The sequence below is a fragment of the Euprymna scolopes genome, chromosome 39 (assembly GCF_053919585.1).
Source record: "Euprymna scolopes isolate OS-2025 chromosome 39, ASM5391958v1, whole genome shotgun sequence".
NCBI classification, from domain to species: Eukaryota; Metazoa; Mollusca; class Cephalopoda; order Sepiida; family Sepiolidae; genus Euprymna; species Euprymna scolopes.
The window spans coordinates 4,172,770-4,198,419 of record NC_136520.1 but is presented as its reverse complement, the minus strand read 5'-3'; the positions used below and the strand labels follow the sequence as shown (position 1 = coordinate 4,198,419).

Here is a 25,650-nt window from a genome sequence, read left to right as displayed (position 1 = left end):
AGCTTCGAAATGCCAGGGCTTAAATAGTTTTTTTTTTTTCTTCTTAATTTTATCCTTTGCTTTTCCTTATTGTTCTGATGATATTATAAAGTTCCTATTTACCTTGTCTCCCTACGAGGGCATAGTTAGACATCAGGGTCGTTTTTTAATGTGGAGAAAAGGAACAAAAATTTAAAATTGTCTCAGTCATGAAGGATTTCTTCTTCACTGACGGAGAACGAAATAAATTGAAGTATAGCATCAGATTAGCTTTTAGCTCCTTGCTTCCACTCAGGCCAATAATGGGGTCTTCTACATTAAAGTACATTTTGATCCTGGTCCGCTGATTCAATTCTCTACCTATATAAAAGCCAAGTACGTCCAAGGATGGAGTACTGTGGCCACAGTTGGGCAGGAGCTGCTAGAAGCAGCTTATCCTGCCTTGACAGAGTTCAAAATAGACTTCGTAGCTTAGTGGGGGATGCCCTTTTCTCTTCCCTGCAACCTCTTTCTCACAGAAGAGACGTAGCGAGCTCGCCTCTGCTTTATCGTTATTTTCATGGACAGTGCTCGTCTCAGCTCCAATCTATACCCCCCCCTCGCCAATCTTTCACAAAAAACACTCGTCTATCTGAAACCACTGTCAATAATTTTCCCCACTCTTTAGCTGTACCTAAACCAAAACGTAGATTCCATGAACAGAGCTTCTTTCTTAGAACTGCACTCCTGTGGAGCTCTTTTCCGTTTGCCTGTTTTCTATCTGACTACAATTTGGTCATTTTCAAGTCCAATGTAAACAAATTCTTGATGAGCAGTCCCCTTAAGTGATCCAATTTATCAAATTTCCACTATTAACGATTACTAAAATACTGTCCCACTGACTACTGTGCACTCATTTACCCTTATCTCTTAAAATTCTATGTAACTTTTATTTTTCATCTTTCATTTTGATTTATATATATATATATATATATATATATATATATTGTTTTTAAAATATACTTATATATTATAATAATATATTATATTTTAAAAACAATATGTATGCCGCTCCCCATGTGGGGGTACCAAGTTGGTTAAAGAGAAAATTATTCCCAACTCGCATTTAGGTAAAAATGCACTTTCGTAAATAATTGAATTCATTCAAAACGTATCGCAGAAACAAAAACAAATAATATATATATATATATATATATATATACGTTTTTGTTTTTTATTTTTTATTACCGTATCTTTCTGTTAAGTTACATTCGTGTAGCCGAAACAATAATGTAACTTAACAGAAAAATACGGTAATAAAAAATAAAACGCATATTTGCTCTACAACAGTATTGAGCACTTTCCTCAGTTTTTATTAATTACCATCTCCACTAAATATATATATATATATATATATATATATATATATTATATTTTAAAAACAAAAACAAATAACATATATATATATATATATATATATATATATATATATATATATATATATATATATATATATATGAAATGTGAAAATCTATTTGATTATGGTGCCCTTTTATCTCAATTCACTTTTTGTGTAACGATGCGTTTGAAAAAAAAAAAAACTTGAATCCTGAAATTTTCTGTTTAGACATATTTTTTTTTTTAACCTTTTTTTTTTTTTTTTTTGTCAATTTTATTTTTTATATGAGTGTCTTTGGAAGGGGGTATTTCTGGGCAGAGGAGTATGTTGTGGGTGTAGAGGAGAGATAATGTATTAAAAGTGTAAAAAAAAACAAAAAACAAAACATTTTTTTTTTGTTTTTAACCTTCTGCAAAGTCAGAAGTGTCTCCTCTTCAAGAGGGCGACGCGGCCATTCCACCTTATGATGCCGCTTTTAGCTCCTGGCTTCCACTCTGGCCAATAATGGAGCCTTCTTCGTTAAACTTTAGCGAGTCAACTTTTCCGTAATCCTCCAAACTGTCCGAGCCACTCATGTCGCTGCCCTTGTCTCCGTTGCTGACCGTCTTGTCATTTTCATCGCTGGAATAAGAAAATAAAAAGTAAACAATAAATAAATAATAAAAAAAACAATAAATAAATAAAGAAACAATAAATAAATAAAAAAAAACAATAAATAAATAAAAAAACAATAAATAAAAAAAAACAATAAATAAATAAAAGAAAAACAATAAATAAAAAAACACAATAAATAAATAAAAAAAACAATAAATAAATAAAAAAAACAATAAATAAATTTAAAAAAACAATAAATAAATTAAAAAAAAACAATAAATAAATTAAAAAAAAACAATAAATAAATTTAAAAAAAACAATAAATAAATAAAAAACAATAAATAAAATAAAGCAAATAAATAAAAAAAACAATAAATAAATAAAAAAACAATAAATAAATAAAAAAAACAATAAATAAATAAAAAACAATAAATAAAAAAAACAAATAAAAACAATAAATTAAAAAAAACAATAAATAAATAAAAAAAACAATAAATAAATTAAAAAAAACAATAAATAAATTAAAAAAAAAAACAATAAATAAATAAAAAACAATAAATAAAAAAAGCAAATAAATAAAAAAACAATAAATAAATTAAAAAACAATAAATAAATAAAAAAAACAATAAATAAATAAAAAACAATAAATAAAAAAACAAATAAAAAACAATAAATAAATTAAAAAAAACAATAAATAAAAAAAAACAATAAATAAAAAATAAATTAAAAAACAATAAATAAATAAAAAAAACAATAAATAAATAAAAAAACAATAAATTAAAAAAAAAAAACAATAAATAAATAAGAAAATAAAAAAAATAAACAATTATTGAATCCTTTTTCTCTGGTAGGCTGATAAGAATAGTCGCTGATAGGCAGAAATCAAAAACTCCTAGCATTAATGCTGGCATCCCTCAAGGTTCCATTCTGGGCTAAACTCTCTTCCTAATCTTCATCAATGACTTCCCAAATCACATTCTTAGATAATTCGTAGACATTTATGCAGATAATGCCACAATCTCACAATCTATGGCAACACTTCAAATGCCAACAATGACCAAGATCTTTCTGATCTTGAGAATGTGGTGCAATGGGGAAAAAGGGGGCTAGTTAATTTCAATGTATTGAAAACCAAACTTCTCTCCTTTCATCATAAATGCTCTGATCCCCCATCATGCCCCAATTGAAATGAATTCCTCTCATCTTGGGGAAACTCTATGTCTTGACAAGCTTCTGGGACTGACCTTCACTCCTGACCTGAAATGGAACATGTACATCAAATTTGTTGCCAAAACCACTGGAAAAATGGTTGGATCACTCTACCGCTCCAGAAGGTATCTCACTACTGATGCAATCCTCTATCTGAATAAGAGTCAGGTATGGCTTAAAATGGAGTACTGTTACCACATCTGGGTAAGAGCTGCTCTGCGCGCACTATCCAGCCTTTAGAGTTCAAAACCCAGTAGGTGATGCCATTTTCTCTTCCCTGCAACCTCTTTCCTACAGAAGAGATGTTGCAAGCTTGTCTCTGCTCTATCATTATTTACATGGCAAGTGATCGACTGAACTCCAATCTGTGGTTCCCATTTACCAAACTTTCACAAAAAAAACACTCGACCAGCTACAATCACTATATAAGATTTCTCTGACTCTCAATGTCTAAATCTAAATGCAGATTACACGAACAAAGCTTCTTTTCCAGAACTGCCCACTTGTGAAACACTGTTCCACTGTCCTGCTTCCCAGTTGAATACAACATGGTAGCTTTCAAATCCAATGTAAACAAGTTGTTGTTGAGCCGTCCCCATAAACAAATTCTACCCATTAACAATTACTACACTACCACCTTACATTCATTAACCCTTATCCTTGAGTGCCCTTTGGGCCTTGATAAGTGGTGACTCCCAAGTAGAAAAAAAATTAAATTTGCAAAAATATTTATTTTTTGAACCTTTGGTCATCTCTTTTTAAATCAATAAAAATCATCACGAGTGGCTTGATAATTTAAGTAGACATCTCAGTAAGAACTTATTCACATTAGACTTGAAGATGGTCATGCTGTAGTCAGCTAGAAAGTAGCCACATGGTATTCTGTAGACGGACAGTTCTAGAAAAAAAAGTTTCTGCTTGTAGAATTTTCGTTTAGTTTAAGTCACAGATAAATGAGGATGAGAGAAATTGTTGACAGTTGTTGTAGATAGACGAGTATTTGTTGCAAGATTTTTACAGGGAGGTGACCATAGATTAGAGCTCAGTTGAGCACCTACCAAACAGTGGCAAGAAATTCAGTGGTTTTAGTAATGATCTGGAGACATTGTTAATTTTATTTTGGTGGTTTCAGTAATGATCTAAACAGTTTCAGTAGCTACCTAAACGGGGTTTCAGTAAACAGGGTTTACGTAGCTATCTAAACGGCGTTTCAGTAACTATCTAAACGGGGTTTCAGTAACTATCTAAACGGGGTTTCAGTAGCTATCTAAACGAGGATTCAGTAGCTATCTAAACGAGGATTCAGTAGCTATCTAAACGGGGTTTCAGTAAACAGGGTTTCAGTAGCTATCTAAACGGGGTTTCAGTAACTATCTAAACGGGGTTTCAGTAACTATCTAAATGGCGTTTCAGTAACTATCTAAACGGGGTTTCAGTAGCTATCTAAACGAGGATTCAGTAGCTATCTAAACGGGGTTTCAGTAAACAGGGTTTCAGTAGCTATCTAAATGGCGTTTCAGTAGCTATCTAAACGGGGTTTCAGTAACTATCTAAATGGGGTTTCATTAACAGGGTTTCAGTAACTATCTAAATGGCGTTTCAGTAACTATCTAAACGGGGTTTCAGTAGCTATCTAAACGGGGTTTCAGTAGCTATCTAAATGGGGTTTCAGTAACTATCTAAACGGGGTTTCAGTAGCTATCTAAACGATGATTCAGTAGCTATCTAAACGGGATTTCAATAGCTATCTAAACGAGGATTCAGTAGCTATCTAAATGGGGTTTCAGTAGCTATCTAAACGAGGATTCAGTAGCTATTTAAACGAGGATTCAGTAGCTATCTAAACGGGGTTTCAGTAAACAGGGTTTCAGTAGCTATCTAAACGGCGTTTCAGTAACTATCTAAACGGGGTTTCAGTAAACAGGGTTTCAGTAACTATCTAAATGGCGTTTCAGTAGCTATCTAAACGGGGTTTCAGTAGCTATCTAAACGGGGTTTCAGTAGCTATCTAAACGGGGTTTCAGTAGCTATCTAAACGGGGTTTAAGTAACTATCTAAACGGGGTTTCAGTAAACAGGGTTTCAGTAGCTATTTAAACGAGGATTCAGTAGCTATCTAAACGGGGTTTCAGTAGCTATCTAAACGAGGATTCAGTAGCTATCTAAACGGGGTTTCAGTAGCTATCTAAACGAGGATTCAGTAGCTATCTAAACGGGGTTTCAGTAGCTATCTAAACGAGGATTCAGTAGCTATCTAAACGGGGTTTCAGTAAACAGGGTTTCAGTAGCTATCTAAACGGGGTTTCAGTAACTATCTAAATGGGGTTTCAGTAAACAGGGTTTCAGTAACTATCTAAATGGCGTTTCAGTAACTATCTAAACGGGGTTTCAGTAGCTATCTAAACGGGGTTTCAGTAACTATCTAAACGGGGTTTCAGTAAACAGGGTTTCAGTAACTATCTAAATGGCGTTTCAGTAGCTATCTAAATGGGGTTTCAGTAACTATCTAAATGGCGTTTCAGTAGCTATCTAAATGGCGTTTCAGTAGCTATCTAAATGGGGTTTCAGTAACTATCTAAATGGCGTTTCAGTAGCTATCTAAATGGCGTTTCAGTAGCTATCTAAATGGGGTTTCAGTAACTATCTAAATGGGGTTTCAGTAACTATCTAAATGGCGTTTCAGTAGCTATCTAAATGGGGTTTCAGTAGCTATCTAAATGGGGTTTCAGTAACTATCTAAATGGCGTTTCAGTAGCTATCTAAATGGCGTTTCAGTAGCTATCTAAATGGGGTTTCAGTAACTATCTAAATGGCGTTTCAGTAGATATCTAAATGGGGTTTCAGTAACTATCTAAATGGCGTTTCAGTAGCTATCTAAATGGGGTTTCAGTAACTATCTAAATGGCGTTTCAGTAGCTATCTAAATGGCGTTTCAGTAGCTATCTAAATGGCGTTTCAGTAGCTATCTAAATGGGGTTTCAGTAACTATCTAAATGGCGTTTCAGTAGCTATCTAAATGGCGTTTCAGTAGCTATCTAAATGGGGTTTCAGTAACTATCTAAATGGCGTTTTAGTAGATATCTAAATGGGGTTTCAGTAACTATCTAAATGGCGTTTCAGTAGCTATCTAAATGGGGTTTCAGTAACTATCTAAATGGCGTTTCAGTAACTATCTAAATGGCGTTTCAGTAGCTATCTAAATGGGGTTTCAGTAACTATCTAAATGGCGTTTCAGTAACTATCTAAATGGCGTTTCAGTAGCTATCTAAATGGGGTTTCAGTAACTATCTAAACGGGCTTTTTGCTAACGATTCAAACGGGGTTTCGTTAGTCAGTAACGTTCTAAACGAGGGCAATAATTATTAGTTTTCCATTTAGTAAGTGATCTATAGTAATCCAAAATATCTCTGTGTTGCCTGGTGGTCATAATAGTAAGAATACAACATTATATATGGTAAGTAGTATAAGTTAATAGAAAGTGCTCAATTTCATAAATAGAGCAAGTGTGCTTCTCAGCAATTCTTGGTAGTTATCCATATCCTGCAATTATAATAGTAGTAATAAAGTATTATATTTGCTAAGTGGGATAAATTAATTCAAAGTGCTCAATATAATAGATAGAGCAAGTATTTTAACTTGGCATAGTCTAGTCATCAAAATAATTATAGATCAGAGACAGACTTGCTACGTCTCCTCTGCGAAATAAAAAGGAAGTATAAAGGTGAAAAGGTCATCGCTCTCTAGATTTTGAAGACGATTTTGTACCATGTCAAAACAGGAAATGGGTACTCTTAGAAGCTTCACCCCAGATGTGGCAACAGTATTCCATTTTAGGGCATATTTGACGCCTGTAAAAGTAGAACATTGCATGGGGATTGAGATAGTTTCTGGAGTGATAGAATGATCCAACCATTTCTCTCTATGGTTTAAACCTTGCTCCCTGTGACTTTTGGCTATTCCCTAAGCTCAAGGATAATCTTAGAAGCTGTCATTAACCTTAGAGGGTCATTAATATGTTCACACTAGAGGACTTCCATTGGGCCTTTCAAAAGTTGTTAGAACAGTACAAGGGCATTGCAGCCGAAGGAGATTACTTCAAAGGGGACTAGAGTTTCATATGTGTACTATCTCAATAAATGTGCTCATACGAAAAATGTGTGAAAACTTATTGGAGGCACCTTGTATATGAATACACGCTGTTCACACACATCTCATACATATTTCATACATATTTTGTACATATTTCACACGTTTTACACATTTCACACATATTTTGTACATATTTCACAAATATTTCATACATATTTCATACACATTTACACATATTTCGTACATATCTCATATACATTTAGACATATTTCATACATATTTACACATATTTCATACATATTTCACATATTTCGTACATATTTCACAAATACTTTGTACATATTTACACATATTTCATATATATTTCACACATATTTTGTACATATTTCACACATTTTATACACATTTTGTACATATTTCACAAATATTCGTACACATTTCACATGTATTTCATACATATTTTATACACATTTCACACATATTTCATACATGTTTGACACACTTTTCACATATTTCACAAATATTTGTATATATTTGACACATTTCGCATGTATTTCATACATATTTCAAATATTTCGTACACATTTCACATGTATTTCATACATATTTTATACACATTTCACACATATTTCATACATGTTTGACACACTTTTCACATATTTCACAAATATTTGTATATATTTGACACATTTCGCATGTATTTCATACATATTTCAAATATTTCGTACACATTTCACAAATATTTTGCACATATTTCACATATATTTTGCACATATTTCATACATATTCACACATATTATGATCACGTTAATTAAAACATTATGTTTACCCAGCGTTGTCTACGGACAGACAAAAATATACAAGTGCACTTCTCTATCTAACTGCTCCCTATCTCTCTCTATAATGATTGAATATTTGATTCCAGAAGCTCTCGTAAAAGAATATTTTTATATTCTAATTTTAATGTAATGCCTTTAGTAGTAATAATTATACATTTAAATCTTATTATAAGAAATTAGCGGGGGTACCCGGCATTGCCCTGGTGTGTCGAGGTGGTGTAGTAAAGAACCTCAGTCGGTGGGAAGAGAGGTGTTAAAAAAATGTGGTAGTAGCGATTGTGGGGAAATCAAAACAACAGTCGGCAGTTTGGGTGGAGAGAGGTGTTAAAAAATTTTTTTTTTAAATTAAAAAAATAAAATTAAAAAAAAATTTTTTAAAATAAATTTTTTTAAATTAAAAAAAAAATATTTTTTAAATTAAAAAAATAAAATTAAAAAAAATTTTTTTTTTAATTATTTAAAAAAATTTTTTTTTAAAATTAAAAAAACAAAAATTAAAAAAATAATTTTTTTTTAATTTAAAAAAGTGGTAGTAGGCAGGCAGGCAGGCTCAAGCCCATAACGCAAAGGAGAAAAAGGTGAAAAAAAAAAAACCTGACGCTTTAGCTGATGCGTCTATCGCGCAACCAGAAGCGTTGGAATTAAGGGTAGTTGATCAGAAGAAGACAATGATTTGCGAAAATTCTGCAAAAAAAAAAAAAGAAAAAAAAGCAACTCCTCCTTGTAGAAAACGGTCGAGTTGAGGGTGAAGGAATTAATGTTTTTGATCAATTTTTCAATATTTGTCGTCCGGGAGATGAAACTTTAAAACGAGACTGATCTCGTCAGGATCTGTCGCGTCTGTTCAAAGTTTTTGGCAGACATACAAACACACACACACACATTTTGCTTTTTGTATAACGGAAGATTGTAATATTTTAATAGTTTTAATTTTAATGTAATATTTTTAATAGTAATAATTATACATTTTTAATATTATAAGAAATTGTAATATTTTAATAATTTGATGAGGAAAATGTTCTCCGAAGACAACCATTTAATGGCGCATAAAGTTGTCAAAATGTTCTCCGAAGACAACCATTTAATGGCGCATAAAGTTGTCAAAATGTTCTCCGAAGACAACCATTTAATGGCGCATAAAGTTGTCAAAATGTTCTCCGAAGACAACCATTTAATGGCGCATAAAGTTGTCAAAATGTTCTCCGAAGACAACCATTTAATGGCGCATAAAGTTGTCAAAATGTTCTCCGAAGACAACCATTTAATGGCGCATAAAGTTGTCAAAATGTTCTCCGAAGACAACCATTTAATGGCGCATAAAGTTGTCAAATTCTATAGCTAAAAGAATTATTTAGATTCTTAGAATCCATCATTCTTTGAAAAAAATGGTTCCGACAATTTCTCAAACTACAGACCAACAACAATTGTTGGATGTGGTTTCTTTTCTGTTCCAGGATATCAACTTCCTGTTTTTTGTTTTTTTTTCCAATATTCTTATCAGTCTGTTGAAGCTGGGAATGGGTCATCCTACCGGATGCTAAATATTCATCCACATACTAATTTATTCCAACCGAGAGATCTTTTTAAGATTCTGACCGTTTCTTTACGTGCAATTGTTTGTATCTTTCTTGCACTTGGTTCACAGGGTATATTTGCCATTTCGAAATTCTTTTTCATCAGTCCAGTTGCTCCTATAATTACTGGAATGATTGAGATCTTCCTAAGATTCCAATTTCTTTTTATTTCATGTAAGACTTTTTTTTTTTTCTTTTTTTTTGGGTTTTTTACATGGGAGTCACCACTTATCAAGGCCCGGAGGTCACTCAAGGATAAGGGTCATTGCGTGTACAGTAATCAATGGGATAATATCATAGTAATCGTTAGTAATGGAGATTTGATAAAGTGGATTATTTAAGGGGGCGCTTTATCAGGAATTTGTTTATGTTGGACTTGAAGACATTTTTCTTTCCAGTATATAGATTTTCTTAAGATTCCAGTTGCTTTTTATGTCGTACATAAAACCTTGGTTTTCGTTATCTTTTTCTTTTCAGCTCTATTTGAACCCAGAATCATTGGACATGTCGTAACATATGTACGAATGATTTAATGTCAAATAAAGTTGTCAAAAATAACTCTACGGAATGAGAAATATATTTAAAAAAGAACATTTATATTCTAATTTGAATATAAGCTTCAGCCTCTGTCCCATTGGCGAAATGTAGCATCCCTCTGCCTGTTCTACAAGTTATACTTCTGAGCACACTTTAACTATAGAGCATATAATAATACTCGGTAATATATGCGTTATCAATGTAACGTCTACATCAAAAAATAAAACTACACTAGACTATATCTGATACGCGATGATAGCTAATCTTGTTGTATTTCCGAGCATATAATAAAGAAGTAAGACTACAGAGCGAGTTAAAATTTGCAATAATCACTGGACGAGCAAGGAAAAAGAGATGAATAGTCATAGGAAAATTTTCAATGCAAATTATTTGTTCCTGTACCTTTATAAGGGTAGGTCCTCTCTACCGTGCTAGAAAGCTACTAACGCCCGAAAGTATCCTGTACCTCTATAAGGCCACCATTCGCCCATGTATGGAGTATTGTTGTCATATTTGGACTGGTGCATCTGCTACTAGTCTCTCACTTCTAGACAAGGTTAAAAAAAAGAGTCGCCAAACTAATAAGTCCCGAACTGTCATCTAAGCTTCAGCCTCTGTCCCATCGACGAAATGTAGCATCCCTCTGCCTGTTCTACAAGTACTTTAACAGTTAATGCTCCGAAGAACTGCAAGCACTTGTACCCTCTCGACGTAAATACCCCCGACACACCTGACAAACAGCAAAATCCCATCCCTTCACAGTTGAGATCCCTAGATGTAAGAGAGCCTTCTACTCCAGTAGTTTCTTTCCCAGAACTGCTAGACTTTGGAATTCCCTTCCGGGTTTCTACTTCCCCAACTATACTGACATGCAAGAGTTCAAGTGTAACGTGAACCGACATCTTGCTGCCCAACTCCCTACATAGTACCTCTGTAGCTTATGTCCCTAATAGTAGCCCCCTACACCAAAGTGGCAATGTGCCTTGTTTGGGGTGAAAATGTAATTAAAAAAAAAAATGTTTTTAATAATTATAGATTTTTAAATATAATAAATTTGGTATTTTTTTAGATTAGGTCTACCTCCACAATTTTCTTTTAAATGACAACTTTTATAGGTTTTTGACTATGCTGGATACGAAAATCGCATTGAAACTTTGCAGAAATAATTAGTTATTGAGATATAAAAAGTTGTATTATGCATTGTATTCTTTGGCGGCCATCTTTTTTACGCACGTGCAGATGAGTAGATTTGTTTATGGCGCACACGCGCGTAAAAAAGATGGCCACCAGAGAATACAATGCATAATACAACTTTTTATATCTCGATAACTACTTGTTTCTGCAAAATTTCAATGCGATTTTCGTATTCAGCATAGTCGAAAACCTATTAAAGTTGTCATTTAAAAGAAAATTTTGGAGGTGGACCTAATCTGAAAATTTACCATAAATTTTGATAACTTAATATTTTTATGGGGAAAATGTCTTCTATATCAAGTTGGGGGTGAAAGTCGCCCTAGAAGTTTGTAAAAGCAGAGTGCTTCCTCCACACGAGAGCAATTCATTTTTACCGCATTTCCACGACTAACAATTAATAAGCTGTTGTCTCAGTGACTACTGGACATTCATTAATTTTTTATCCTTGAATAGCTTTTGGGCCTTGAGAAGTGGTAACTCCCATGTAAAAAAAAAAAAAAATAACCATTAGTTACCAAAACATTTATTAAATTAATTTAAATAGTAAAAAAAAAGACGTAAAATACAACAATCATATAAGAATTTTTATTTTTTTTTAATATATTAATATTTGGCGCTTTCGCACTATTAGAACGAAATTTTATAGTCGATAAATGGAGTTTTCAGATAAAAAAACAATGGTTTCAACTAATTTTTTTTTTTTGTCAATTCTAATAAATTACAATGGTAGCTTCCAAATTATGCAGTCGAAATTACCTGAATATTACTAAATTATTAAAAAAAAAACTTTAATAGTGGTAACAGGTGAAAAATTGCTGCCATCTTGTTTAAATCGAAACGGAAAATTATTTCCCTTTTGAACTCTCCTGTGTCTTACGATCGTTTTCATCAAATTCTATTTTTTATTTTTTATAAATAATTTTCTACCTTTATTGATTTTTGTAATTTTTTGATATAATCATCTTAAAAATACGAGGAATACGTAGATATCATTGTTTTCACGTGAAATTTTCAGTATTATGATTTCAGAAATTTCGTCTTAATAGTGTAGAAGCGTCTAATATTCATTTTCATTGTTTTGTTTTTGTTTTTAATTCAGCAATAATAGTTTGAAATAAATTATTTTTTTTTAATTTACAAATAAAATGTAAGATTCCATATTTTTCAAAATGTTTTTATAATACAAAAAAATATAACATTCAGTTTAGAATATTATAAAATGGATGAAATGTAATTTTTTTTACTTTTTTTTTTAAAGAAAAAAAGAAATTTCTTTGAATAAAATAAATCTGGATTGTAAGTCATTTTAAAAAAAAATATTTTGATATATTGACTTTTTTTTTACTTGACTGTAAATTGATTTTGGATTATCTCCCCTTTTCTGCAAGTAAACTTTTTATCATTCAAAACAAGTTCAATAAAGTAACAAAGTATCACAACAGAAAATATTAACAAATTTTTTTATTGAATTTAATTTAAATTTTAAAAAATTAAACAGAAATATTTCAAAAATAGATATTTAAAAGTTACAAATAAAAGACAACATTCTATATTTCAAAATAATTATTTTTCAAAATATTTTTTTATGATTCACAAATAAAAGACAACATTCTATATTTCAAAATAATTATTTTTCAAAATATTTTTTTATGATTCACAAATAAAACACAACATTCACTTTAGAATATTATGATGAAATGTATTTTTTATAATTTTTTTTTTTTAAAAAGATAAATTTATTTGATTAAATAAAATAAGTTTTTAAAAATTGTAACAGTCACTTTAGAATTTTTAGAAAAAAAAAAAGCATTAAAAAAAAAAATTCAGAAAAGTTAAAGTGCATCTGTGCCAAAATAATTACATAAAGAAAAAACAATTATCGAATTGAGAATATTAAATGTAGTCGTCCCAAGAAAAAAAAATTTGTATTAAAAGACAGAATGGAAAAACAATTAAACATAGGAAGAAATATAAATCAAACGTGAGATTGATTGGTTTCATTCACATTATTTAAGTCCTTTGGCAAGAAATAAGTGTAAAGACAAAAAGGAAAAACAATTAAACACAGGAAGAAATGAAAATCAAACATGAGATTGATTGGTTTCGTTCATATTACTTAAGCCAAGAAATAATTGCAGAATGATCTGAAGCAATAAATAAAGGAAGTTTTTACTTGAAGAGTTTCCTTCTTCTAGGCTAATTGCTCCAGCAAGGCTTAAGATTCTAGTCTACTCTACCACTAGGAAAAACAGTAGTAAAAAAAAAAAAAAAAAAAAAAAAAAAATAGATTTAGTTCATATTAGAAAAGTGAAGAAAGGAATGTGAAGAGAGAAAATGTTTAATAACTCAAAAAATACAACGGTCATGTTTTAAATCTCCATTCAATTATTTATTGAGATTGTCGGACGGACTTCCTCATCTTGGTTGTTATAGTCGCAACGTTTCGGCCGTTTTGCCCTCCGGCCTTAATCGGGTGTTTTTGTATCAAACTGGGGAACCGTTTGTTAGGAGTCTCGAACCCAACCCTTTATTATTATCACAGCGGTACCGTGTTCGGACTCTAGCTAGGCTCTGGGACATAGTTGCTGATTCTCTGTTTTGAATATTACTCTTCACTACCTTCGTTCAGGATTGAACTCAGCACCTTTGGGTAACTGTAAACTTTGATACAACGTTTAGAACCACTCGGCCATATGTCACTAGGACAATTCTTAGTTGGTTTTTGTTAATGTTAAACCTATGTTATTATTCAAGGTTTTCTCTCTCTATTAAAAGTAAAAATAATAAACAGAGAGACCCACTGGAAAGTGAGAAAACTTAAAGAAACAGCTCACATGCTCGGACATAACAACCTACTGTGCAAACCAAGTGTAGAGCTGAATGCAATTTGGACACCTCTGATAGAGAGAAAACCTTGAATAACAACACCTCATCTCAAAAATACAGGCAATTACTATCCATTAAATTATTTGAACCATTATTTAAAATAACAATCATGCTGGAAAGAAGAAAAAGATAAACTGGCTAGGTGGAATCAAATATCAGTGTGTCTGATACAATACTATTAAAGTCTAAATTCTAAAATCACACACGATAACATATATAGGATGAGGCATATAAGTACCGTTACAAAATTTTGTAACAATTTTTATGACAATATTAAAACAAATTTACTATTTTATTGTCATTATTAGGGCCAGGACAACAGCATATTCTTTTCATTGTTTTGACTCTCGAGTGGGTATCCGTTGATATCTTATATGCTTTTATATAGAGTGATGTGGTTCTCGATTTATTAACTGTGTCGGATATATACTCGAGAGTCAAAACGATGAAAAGAATATCTGTTGTCGTAGCCCTAATGATTTTTATATCCTGTTAATTTCAGTGTTATGGAATCAGTAGTTTAAGAGTTTATCGGTTAAATATTTTTACAGACATACAAACATACATCTATTATTTATATAGTTGATTAACTGTGTCTAACTGTGTCGGATATATACTCGAGAGTCAAAACAATGAAAAGAATATGCTGTTGTCATAGACCTAGTCATTATATGATAATGTAATATATGATTTCTTATTTTTCTGAAACAATTTACTAATTTTTAAACAATGAATTGAAGAGAAGATTCGTCATAGAGCCGCATGAGAAAGTTATTCAAGTTAGAGAAAAAAAACCTCAAAATCAACAGAATATTCATAAAAAGGTTGATTAGTCATTACCAGGAAATTTTGTCGATCGCAGATAAACAACGATCATGCTGTCCCCACACCTCCAGAACACCTAAACTCATAAAAAAAAAAGTTTAGGGAAAAAAAATCAGGTGAAATCCAAGAAAATCCATGAGACAAATAGCAAAGTACAAACATCACTAAGGACTATGAAAAGAATATATCGAAGTAACCAACAGATGTCCACCTATAAGCTACAAAAGCGACAGTTTCTCTTTGCACCCATAATTGCAAAACGACTAATCAGAAATCGACTCTTGTTAAACCGTATCAGAGATATCAGCTTAATAACATATCATGGATATAAAGTTATTCTCATTTGAACAGCCCCACAATCATCAAAATATCTGGTACCTGGATAAATATACCCGGTGAACCAAGTGCAAGAAATATTCACCTCACTACTGATGCAATTCTCTATCTATATAAAAGCCAAGTACGCCCAAGGATGGAATACTGCTGCCATATCTGGGAAGGAGCTGCTAAAAACAGCCTATCCTGCCTTGACAGAGTACAAAATAGACTTCATGGCTTAGTGGGGGATGCCCTTTTCTCTACCTTGCAACCTCTCTCCCACAGAAGAGACGTTGCGAGCCTGTCCTTGTTTTATCATTATTTCCATGGCAGGTGCTCGTCTGAACTCCAATCTCTGGTCCCCCCTCGCCAATCTTTCACGAAAAACACCCGTCTAGCCGAATCCACTGTGAAAAATTTCCCCCACTCTTTATCTGTGCCTAAATCAAAACGTGGATTCCATGAACAAAGTTTCTTTCTTAGAACTGCACGCCTGTGGAACTCTGTTCCGTCTGCCTGCTTTCCACCGGACTACAACTTGGATGTGTTCAAGTCCAACGTTAACAAATTCCTAATGAACCGCCCCCTTAAGTAAACACTTCATCAAATCTCCACACTAACGTAATATACTTGCAATAACCCTTATCCCTGAGTGGCTTCCGGGCCTTGATAAGTGGTAACCACTGTGTAAAAAAAAAAAAAAATGATAGAGTCCTTTTGAGAAGTCGTGAGGCAATGCCTGATAATGAAGGAAAGACTTTTTTTTTTTTTTACATATGCATCACCACATTATCAAGGCCAAGAGGCCACTCGAGGATAAGGGTTAAAGCGTGTAAAGTAGAAATTGGACAATATAGTAATCATTAGTAATGGAAATTCGGTAAATTTTTTTCACTTATATGGAACGGCTCATCAGAAACTTGTTTACATTAGACTTGAAGACAACCATATTGTAGTCAGCTGGAAAGCAGACAAACGGAAGACAATTCCACAGGCGTGCAGTTCTAAGAAAGAAGCTTTGTTCATGGAATCTACGTTTAGGTTTAGGCACAGATAAAGAGTGGGGGGAATTATTGATAGTGTTTTCAACTAGACGAGTGTTTCTTGTGAAAGTTTGGCGGGGGGGGGGGGACCATAGACTGAAGCTCAGTCGAACACTTTCCATGAAAATAACGATACAGCAGAGACAAACTCGCAACATCTCTTCTGTGAGATAGAGGTTGCAGGGAAGAGAAAAGGACATCTCCTACGAGGCTACGAAGTCTATTTCGAACTCTATCAAGGGAGGACAAGTCCTTTCTAGCAGCTCCTGCCCAGATGTGGCAACAGTATTCCATCCTTGGACGTACCTGGCTCTTATATAGATAGAGAATTGCATCAGCAGTGAGATATCTACTGGATCGATAGAAAGATTCCACCATTTTTCCAGCGGCCTTGGCAACAGATTTGAATCATATTTGAAAGATTTATTACCGCTGAATTATTTGTGCCATTACATAAAATTGTCACCATTGTAACAATCTTTCTAAATTAAATGCATTTTGGTATTCTCAAAAAAAAACATGCTGGAAAGATGAAATAGACAAAGAGGCTAGGTAGAATCAAATATCAGTGCATTAGATGCAATGTTATTTAAGTTTAAAATCAAAAGTAAAAACCAAAATAAATTAGAGAAATGAAGAAAAAAATGTGAAAAGAAAAAAAAGGTTGAAAATAACTCAAGTAACATAAGAGCGATATGTCATTTTAAAGATTTATCTCTCTTGAATTATTTTAGTCTTATTTACAATTGCCACCATCGTAACAATCTTCCAAACTGGAATAAACTCAACAAAAAGGTATTCTAAAAAGACAAAGTGGGTAGGTGGAATCAAATATCCGTGTGTAAGATGAAGTTCTATTTAATTCTAAATTTTAAATTAAAATAAAAAAAAATATGGTGTCATTGAATAATCAAAAATAACTAAAACGAAATGCAAGGGAAATAAAATTTATCTTTTCTTTTTTTTCTTTTTTACAAAGGTGTCACCACTTATCAAGGCCCGGAGGCCACTCGAGGATAAGGGTTAATGGCTATACATTAGTCAATGTGATTATAGCGTAGTAAACATAAGTAATGGGAATTTTGTAAATTGGATTACTTAGGGGGACGGTTCATCAAGAATTTGTTTATGTTGGACTTGAAGACAATCAGATTGTAGTCAGCTGGAAAGCAGGCAATCGGAAGAGAAACATGCAGTTCTAAGAAAGAATCTTTGTTCATGGAATCTACATTTAGGTTTAGGCAAAGATAAAGAGTGTGGGAAATTATTGATAGTGGTTTTGGCTAGACGAGTGTTTTCGTGAAAGTTTGGCGAGGGGGAACCATAGATTGAAGCTCAGCTGAGCATTTGCCATGAATATACTGATAAAGCAGAGACATGCTCGCAACGTCTCTTCTGTAGGAAGAGAAAAGGGTATCCCCCACTAAGCTACGAGTGGTCGGAAGATCCCAGTGGAGACAGAACGAAGGATGAACATAGTTCAGAACAAGTTGTGAGAAAAAGGTCTAGGAGACTTGCATACTGGCCGTCAGTGTCAGGGGCACGGGTGGGTTCATGAACAATCTGAGTGAGGTCATAAGCAATGGAGAAATCATGACAGAACCTCCTCCTTGTAATCGGTTTTGTTTGAGTGGGTTAACTAGTCCACATTGTGAACACTGAAGTCTCCACAGACGTGAATGTTTGCTGAAGGGTACGCAGACAGGACGTGGTCAATTTTCTCAGATATGCTTTTAAAGATAGTAACTCCGCTGTTGTGAGGGCGATACAGTGTAAATATGAATGCGGTAGTGTGAGCAGGTGCAATCCAGAAGCACATATAGGGTAAATTAGGATCTTCTCTGAAGATGTCCCTGCCACATGGAAAGTCGTCTTTAATGTAGGCATATACTCCATGCCCATGGTGACCTTGGGGGTCGGGTTTAGAGGTTGTTAGAGTATTGAATTATTTGAGCCATTATTTAAAATTGTCAACATTGTAACAATCTTCCTAACTGGAATAAACTGAACCGGTACATGCTTTTATATTATTTTAATGACAATAGAGAACAGTGGAACAAAAATATTTAAAAAAATGCCAAAGTATAAAAATACAAGGTAAAAAAAGTATTAAAAAAAAAAAACAAATATAAAAACCAAGGTACAAAAAAGTATTTTTTTTTTTAAATATAAAAAACAAGGTACAAAAAAATATTAAAAAAGAAAACTAAAATATAAAAAAAAGTCAAAATATTAAAAAAAAAAAAAAAAAAATGCTGAGATAAAAAAAAACAATGGAACAAAAAATTTTTTTTAAAAGCCAAGATATATATATATATATATATCTTGGCTTTTAAAAAATATATATAATGGAAAAAAAAGCCAAGATATAAAAAAATACAATGGAACAAAAAAGTATTAAAAAAAAAAGCCAAGATATAAAAAAATACAATGGAACAAAAAAGTATTAAAAAAAAAAGCCAAGATATAAAAAAATACAATGGAACAAAAAAGTATTAAAAAAAAAAAGCCAAGATATAAAAAAATACAATGGAACAAAAAAGTATTAAAAAAAAAAAGCCAAGATATATATATATATATATATATATATATATAAAGGTACTTTTGCACTTTAGCTTTTCAGAACAATGTTTTCGTTTTCAGACAAGGAACAACAATTACAAAATTTAATATTGATTACCAATCCTTGTCCAGAATTCTCTCCATATAAAAAAAACAAAAAAACTCCGCTGTACATGACAAAATGAAAATAAATGACAAAAATTGATTAAGTAGTTTTTACTTTTATAAAGAAAATGATTTTTAAGTGATCAATGGAAATTCGTAGGCATTACAACATAAATTTTGCAAGTTTGAATTATTGTTGAGTTATCTCGCTTTGATTTTTGTTTTTAAGATTATTTTCAATATGTCAGAAAAGTTACTCATAAAATTTGATTTTCTTATTTAAAATTTACATGATTTTTAGGATATGATATTTTTGTTTCATCATGAGTACGTACATCATACAGATTTTTATTTATTTTTTTTATATACAAAGGCGTGAAACTAGAATATTTCAATTAAAAGTCAAATATGAGCAGGTAAAATTATAGAAGAATAAAAGGCCAATCAAATGAGGTATAGTTTGTTTAAACAATTACATTAAATTTAGCTTAAATTTGCAGTTTTTGAAAAAATTACAAGTGTGGACTTTCTTTTTGCTGATGCTGTATATATGTAGGGGGAATTCTAGACAAAAACATTTATTGAATTAAATGAAATCAAATATTTTTTATTTCTTAAAATTAACATTTCTTTGAATTACAATTTTGAAATAAATTAAAACAAACAAAAAAAAATATCCTGAAAACCTAAAATGCACACACGGCAAAACAGAAATCACTCTATGATAATTACCTTTGTGTAATATCTGAAATCGATCTGTCATCTCCAGCCAGTGCCTGATCTGTGCAGATCATAACAAACGGTTTAAGACTGTAACATTGTACAGGGTGGAACGATAAAATTGTCACCCTAAAGAAAACACCACTACAGCTTTATTTCAAAACTTTTATTGAAAAATCAATTCAGGTAACTTGATTATGTAGTAGAGCTGACATCTATTCAATGTAGCTGTCTTCAGCCTCAATCACTGTCTCGATATGAGTCTGGAACCTGGAGCATGCCTTTTCCACAAGCTCCGGCAGGAGCTCGGCGGATGGTGGCGATTAGGCTGGGTTTGATGCTGTGAGAGGTCATGTTGGTGATGTTTTAGACGTATAACCAAATAGTCTAGTAGGTTCAGGTTGGGGGGAGAGGGGGGTTCAGTGAGAGAAGAGTACAAAGCCGTAGCACTCATTCTGAAGCCAAGCCTGGGTCTCTTTGTGGGCTGCTGCACCCATGGTCTGCCAGCGGCCACCTGATTGCACAAGGAGATCACCACACTCTTCAGCACATCCAGGTACACTTTGGTGTTGACTTTCAAGCCAACTTTAAAGATTCACATGTGGCCCTCACTTGAAAACACACCAAAGACCGTAACCGTGACCGGAAACTTCGTTGAGCTGTGCCCTCAAGCATTGAACCGCCCAGATTTGCATTTTGAGGGTACTGGCAATGGTCCTATTGTCATCAATTGGATCGGGAGAGAGTATGAGAATTGTACAGCGGCACATTTACAATCTCACTCATTGAACATTGTGTCACTTTCAGACATGATAGAAGGCTCCTATCGTTCTTGGGATTTGTACACAACTGGCCAACTAGTAGATGGTTTGCAACAAAAAAAGAAAACCGATTTTCATCAAACGGAAATGGAATCATGTGGTCTTTTCTAGAGTGACAATTTTATTGTTTCACCCTATAGTTGCAGAGTGATAGACGGTCTTTGACTTGTGTTTTTGAAGCAATAGTGGTCAATTACTTAAGGTATCCCTTTCCCCAAAACATGGATGGGTTTATTTATGGCTAATGTTGTTATGGGAAAAGCTGATCTCCCTATTTCAGGACTAATGGACTTACCCAGAGACTATATATATAGTTGCATCTCACACACGACATTCATTTGGCTACTCACTTTGATCGCTGATGCATACCAATCGAGATTCCAATCTCAACAATCTTAGAGAAACTGGGTCATTACGGTGGCCTTTTATCTGGCGGGCTGAGACATTCATTTTAAGTAGTCCTAGGAAGTCGATCTTCCCAGGCCATTTCATTCAGGTGGAGTAAGTTTATTGCATACTGCCTGAGGCGTCCTGACCGGGGAATGCTGAATAGGCATCCCAGGCAATTTTTTAAAGGCCAGAGAATGTTCCTCTTTTAGGGATGCTGGTTTGATTCTCTACACTTTCTGATGTTGCGTCATATCTTCCCGCGGTGGGAAGAAAAAAGTAACAATGATTCGTGGCAGTTATGGCCCCAGAATCATAACGTATACTTCTGTAAGATACTTTTGCTAATAAAATTTTTGTTAATTATACCATTGTATTTGTCTTGCTTATTACTGCTACAATAGTTCTCTTTCTCTTTTCCTTTCATTCTTTCTTTCCCTCCCTTTCTCTCTCTATCATTTCTCCCTCTCCTTTCCTATCTCTCTTTTACCCTCTTTTTCTTTTCTCTCTCAAACCATTGCTCCCTCTTTAATCACCTCCCCCTTTATCTATCTCTCTTCCTTCCTATTTCTCTTTTTCCCTCTTTTTCTTCTTTCTTTCTTTCTCTTTTTCTCTCTTTTTCTTCGTTCTTTCTTTCTCTTTTTCTCTCTTACCATTCTTTCCTCTTTCATTGGCTCCTCTTTATCTCTCTCTCGGAATAAGCTGATATAACTATTGCAGGAATTCACGACAGTTATGGTCTCAGAATCATGAAGTATACTTCTGTAATTTACTTCTGTAAACGCACATTATGTTAGCTATATCATATAACACACAAACATGTGTACATATATACCATATCACACACACACACGCACACACACATGTACATATATACCATATCACACACACACGCACACACACACATGTACATATATACCATATCACACACACACACACACGTACATATATACCATATCACACACACACACACGTACATATATACCATATCACACACACACATATGTACATATATAGCATATAACATACACACATGTACATATATAGTTCCCATCAAATCACCGAAGTTAAGCAACGTTGAGCCAGGCCAGTACCAGATGAGTGACCATTTGGGAAGGCTAGGCATTGTATGTGCAGCGCTGAGTTATAGAAATTTCTAGGTTGGTATCTGGGGGCGTGTATATTCACTGGCAGAGATGCACCCCCAGTCTTCGTTAAGACATGCATCTAGGAGAAAGAAACTCTGATGTAAAAACCTGTGATCTACTGTATCTGTCTTGTGGCTAACATATGTATCTTGTGGCAATCATCTGCACCGACAAAGGTTAGCAGTATGGTTGGTTCTACACAAAGCCTTCACTACTATAAACAAATCATGTGTGGATTTCTAAGCAACTTAGTTGGCGTGGTGGAATATATATATATATATATATATATATATATATATATATATAGTGGAGATGGTAATTAATAAAAACTGAAGAAAGTGCTCAATACTGTTGTGGAGCAAATGTGCGTTTTATTTTTTATTACCGTATCTTTCTGTTAAGTTACATTATTGTTTCAGCTACCTGGCCGTCTGTAGCTTTCTTCAGACTTTTACAGAAATGTTCGCTATTTTTGGGGTGAAAGAGTGAATGAGGTCAGGGGGGTTGCGAGGAGGGCGGAGGAAAGAGAGGAAGGGAACAAGGGGGGAAGGTGGGAGGGGGCGCTTGGTATGTCGATAATGTTTTAGTTTTGGGGTTTAAGGAAATTGTGGGGGAGGGTCTGGGAAGTTTATTTCTGGTGTGGCTGAGGGCATAGGGATACATGAGGGGAAGGCGAATATGTGGGGGTGGGAGGAGGGGGGTTAATTTAAAATTCGAGTCTTAATGTTAAAGTTTTTAGCATCTCGTTGGTGAGATTATTTCTTGGTAAGTATGTCTTGAGCTGTTGGGTGTTCGCTTATGTTTGGAGGCGGGGTGGGGGGTGGCTATGATTCGATTTATTTATTTTTAGTTTCTATTTTGTTGTTAATTGTTTGGAGAGGGTTAGCTAGCTAAAAGAACCGGTCACATGTACATATACATCCCGCCCTGGCGTGCAAATATATGTACATATGTGCGCCTGCATGCATAGACACCCGCGTTGCTCTTGCTTACGTCAAATTTTCTTTAAGGTGCTATGGTTGGGTACGTGTGTATAGGCATGTATGTGCACATACAAAGATACATACGCACATCGACGCCCCCGCCCCCAAGGATTATACGGGCTCATATGCGCATATTGATTCAGGCATACTTGCACCCCACGCATACATGCAAGGGCATGATCACATACAGATACCAGTACTCGTGAGTACACACATTGACATATATACACAGCTGTATGCTTTCACACACTATGTGGACAGCAGGCAGCGGGCGCATATACTTTCACAGGCACGTGCACATTGGTACCCCATGTACATATGGACGCCCACGATGTGGGTGCATATGGGCGTGCCAGCGTACTCCTCCGCATACAAATAGAACCCACAGATGCACGCTCTTACACGCATGCATGCACACAGATATATATGCATACACACATACACATATGCACGCACATATGCTCTTGTTATATACATCTGCAAAGATACATACCCACACTCTCTCAAGCACAGATATGTGCGCACGCATATACATACGGGTATATAGCGTGACATGGCGTCACGCCTCAAAATAGTTGAAAACTCAAATGGCCCCAAATGCAAAAAAATAAAGAAAACCTTAACTAAAGAAATGAATAGAATAGGCTTAAAACTAGACATCAAATCCAACATAAAAACCGTCAACTTCCTCTCAAGCAACACATACGAACCCTACACCAAAGACAACACCTACCCACTCTATATACACCCACTATTAAACCACCCAAAACATATAATTAAACACATCCCTACATCTATCGAAAAAAGACTTAGCACCAACTCCTCCAAACTCGAAATTTTTAACAAACATAAACCCTTCTACGAAAATACACTTAAGGAAAGTGGTCACCCAAACACTACCTTCAATTACATTAAACCAAATCTACCCAATACCGCAAACAAGAGAAATAGAACTAGGAAAATAATTTGGTTCAACCCCTCCCCTCCTTCAAGACAATGGTCAAAACAAAACTTGGCACCAAATTCTTCCAACTAATAAACAACCACTTCTCACCCAGCCACGTACAACACAAAATCTTCAACAAAAACATAATTAAACTCAGCTACAGTTGTACGGACAACCTAGAACAAATAATCAAAAAACATATCAGAAAAATACTTAACAAAGATGAAAATACAAACAACACCAACAAGAACAAGTGCAACTGCAACAACAAATCGGAATGCCCACTTAATCAACAATGCCTACAAACAGAAGTAGTATATAAAGCCAAAATCGCACCTAAAGAAAACCCAAACGACAAAAAATATTATATTGGCCTGGCCGGCACCTCATTTAAGGATAGATTCAGAGTACATAAATGCTCCTTCACAAACCCTAACCACCCTAACAAAACCTCACTAACTACCGACAATCTACATCTAACCCAAAATAACCTTACACCAACCATTAAATGGGAAATCCTTAGAAAATCTAGCACATGTAAATCCCTAAACTCCCCATGTCTCCTCTGCCTAAACGAGAAACTCCTTATCTCCAATTTTAAAGACAGAGACAAATTACTAAACAAAAAAAAGGAAACCACCATAAACTGTAGGCATTACAAATCCCACCTCCTTAGCAACTATACACCTCTCTAAAACATCCCTTAGACAACACCACCTTAAATCCCCCTAATTATATATCCAATACAACCACCCACCACGACTACCATGACATACACTCAAGCAAACCCCCTCAATTAACTCCTCCCACACCACCTTACCCCCTCCCCCTAAGAATCCCCCTAAATCCAACAAAATAACACATACCCCCAATCACTACCAACTCTAAACACCACATAACCTAGTCCCACATAACCACCCAATAATCGGCATCAATTCCCCTCCCCCTAGCCAACCCCAACACACCCTACATGCAACCTCCACGACTTAACACGGAAATTGTTTACATATAACTATGTGGATTTACACCTGCACAGGTAAGTGCACATGGAAATGTACAACCAACCGATGCCTCATGTGCATAGACGCATACCTTAGAGTATGACACCCCAACATAGCCTTCCGCCTAAACTGATCGATAATACCATAAAAAAAAAATACCCCAACTTAGAACAATAACTACAGCACTCAATCCCCATATAAACCACCCCAAACTCCTCCCCAAAATCTATAAACATGGCTACCTAGGACCACTATCCCGGGTACGTGGGCGCTTATTAATGCATATGTAAGTATATGTGGATGACACCCGTGCCCATATTTACGGCATGTCACGCTATATACCCGTAAGTATATGCGTGCACACATATCTGTGCTTGAGAGAGTGTGGGTATGTATCTTTGCAGATGTATATAATGAGAGCATATGTGCGCTCATATGTGTATGCATGTATATCTGTGTACATGCATGCGTGTGGGAGTGTGCATCTGTGGGTTCTATTTGCATGTGGAGGAG

General features: G+C 34.1%; 1 protein-coding gene across 3 annotated transcripts in view; it reads right to left on the bottom strand.

Moving 5' to 3' along the window:
- Nucleotides 1–1,573: 1,573 nt before the first annotated feature.
- Nucleotides 1,574–25,650, bottom strand: part of LOC145263628 (neuroglian-like) — a 229,944-nt gene continuing 205,867 nt past the window's right edge. For all 3 annotated transcript variants that reach the window (XM_080120471.1, XM_080120472.1, XM_080120473.1), the window contains one exon: nucleotides 1,574–1,978. In XM_080120471.1, coding sequence (XP_079976597.1) covers nucleotides 1,819–1,978 — 160 coding nt within the window. In that variant the 3' untranslated portion in view covers nucleotides 1,574–1,818. The remainder of the gene's footprint in view (nucleotides 1,979–25,650) is intronic.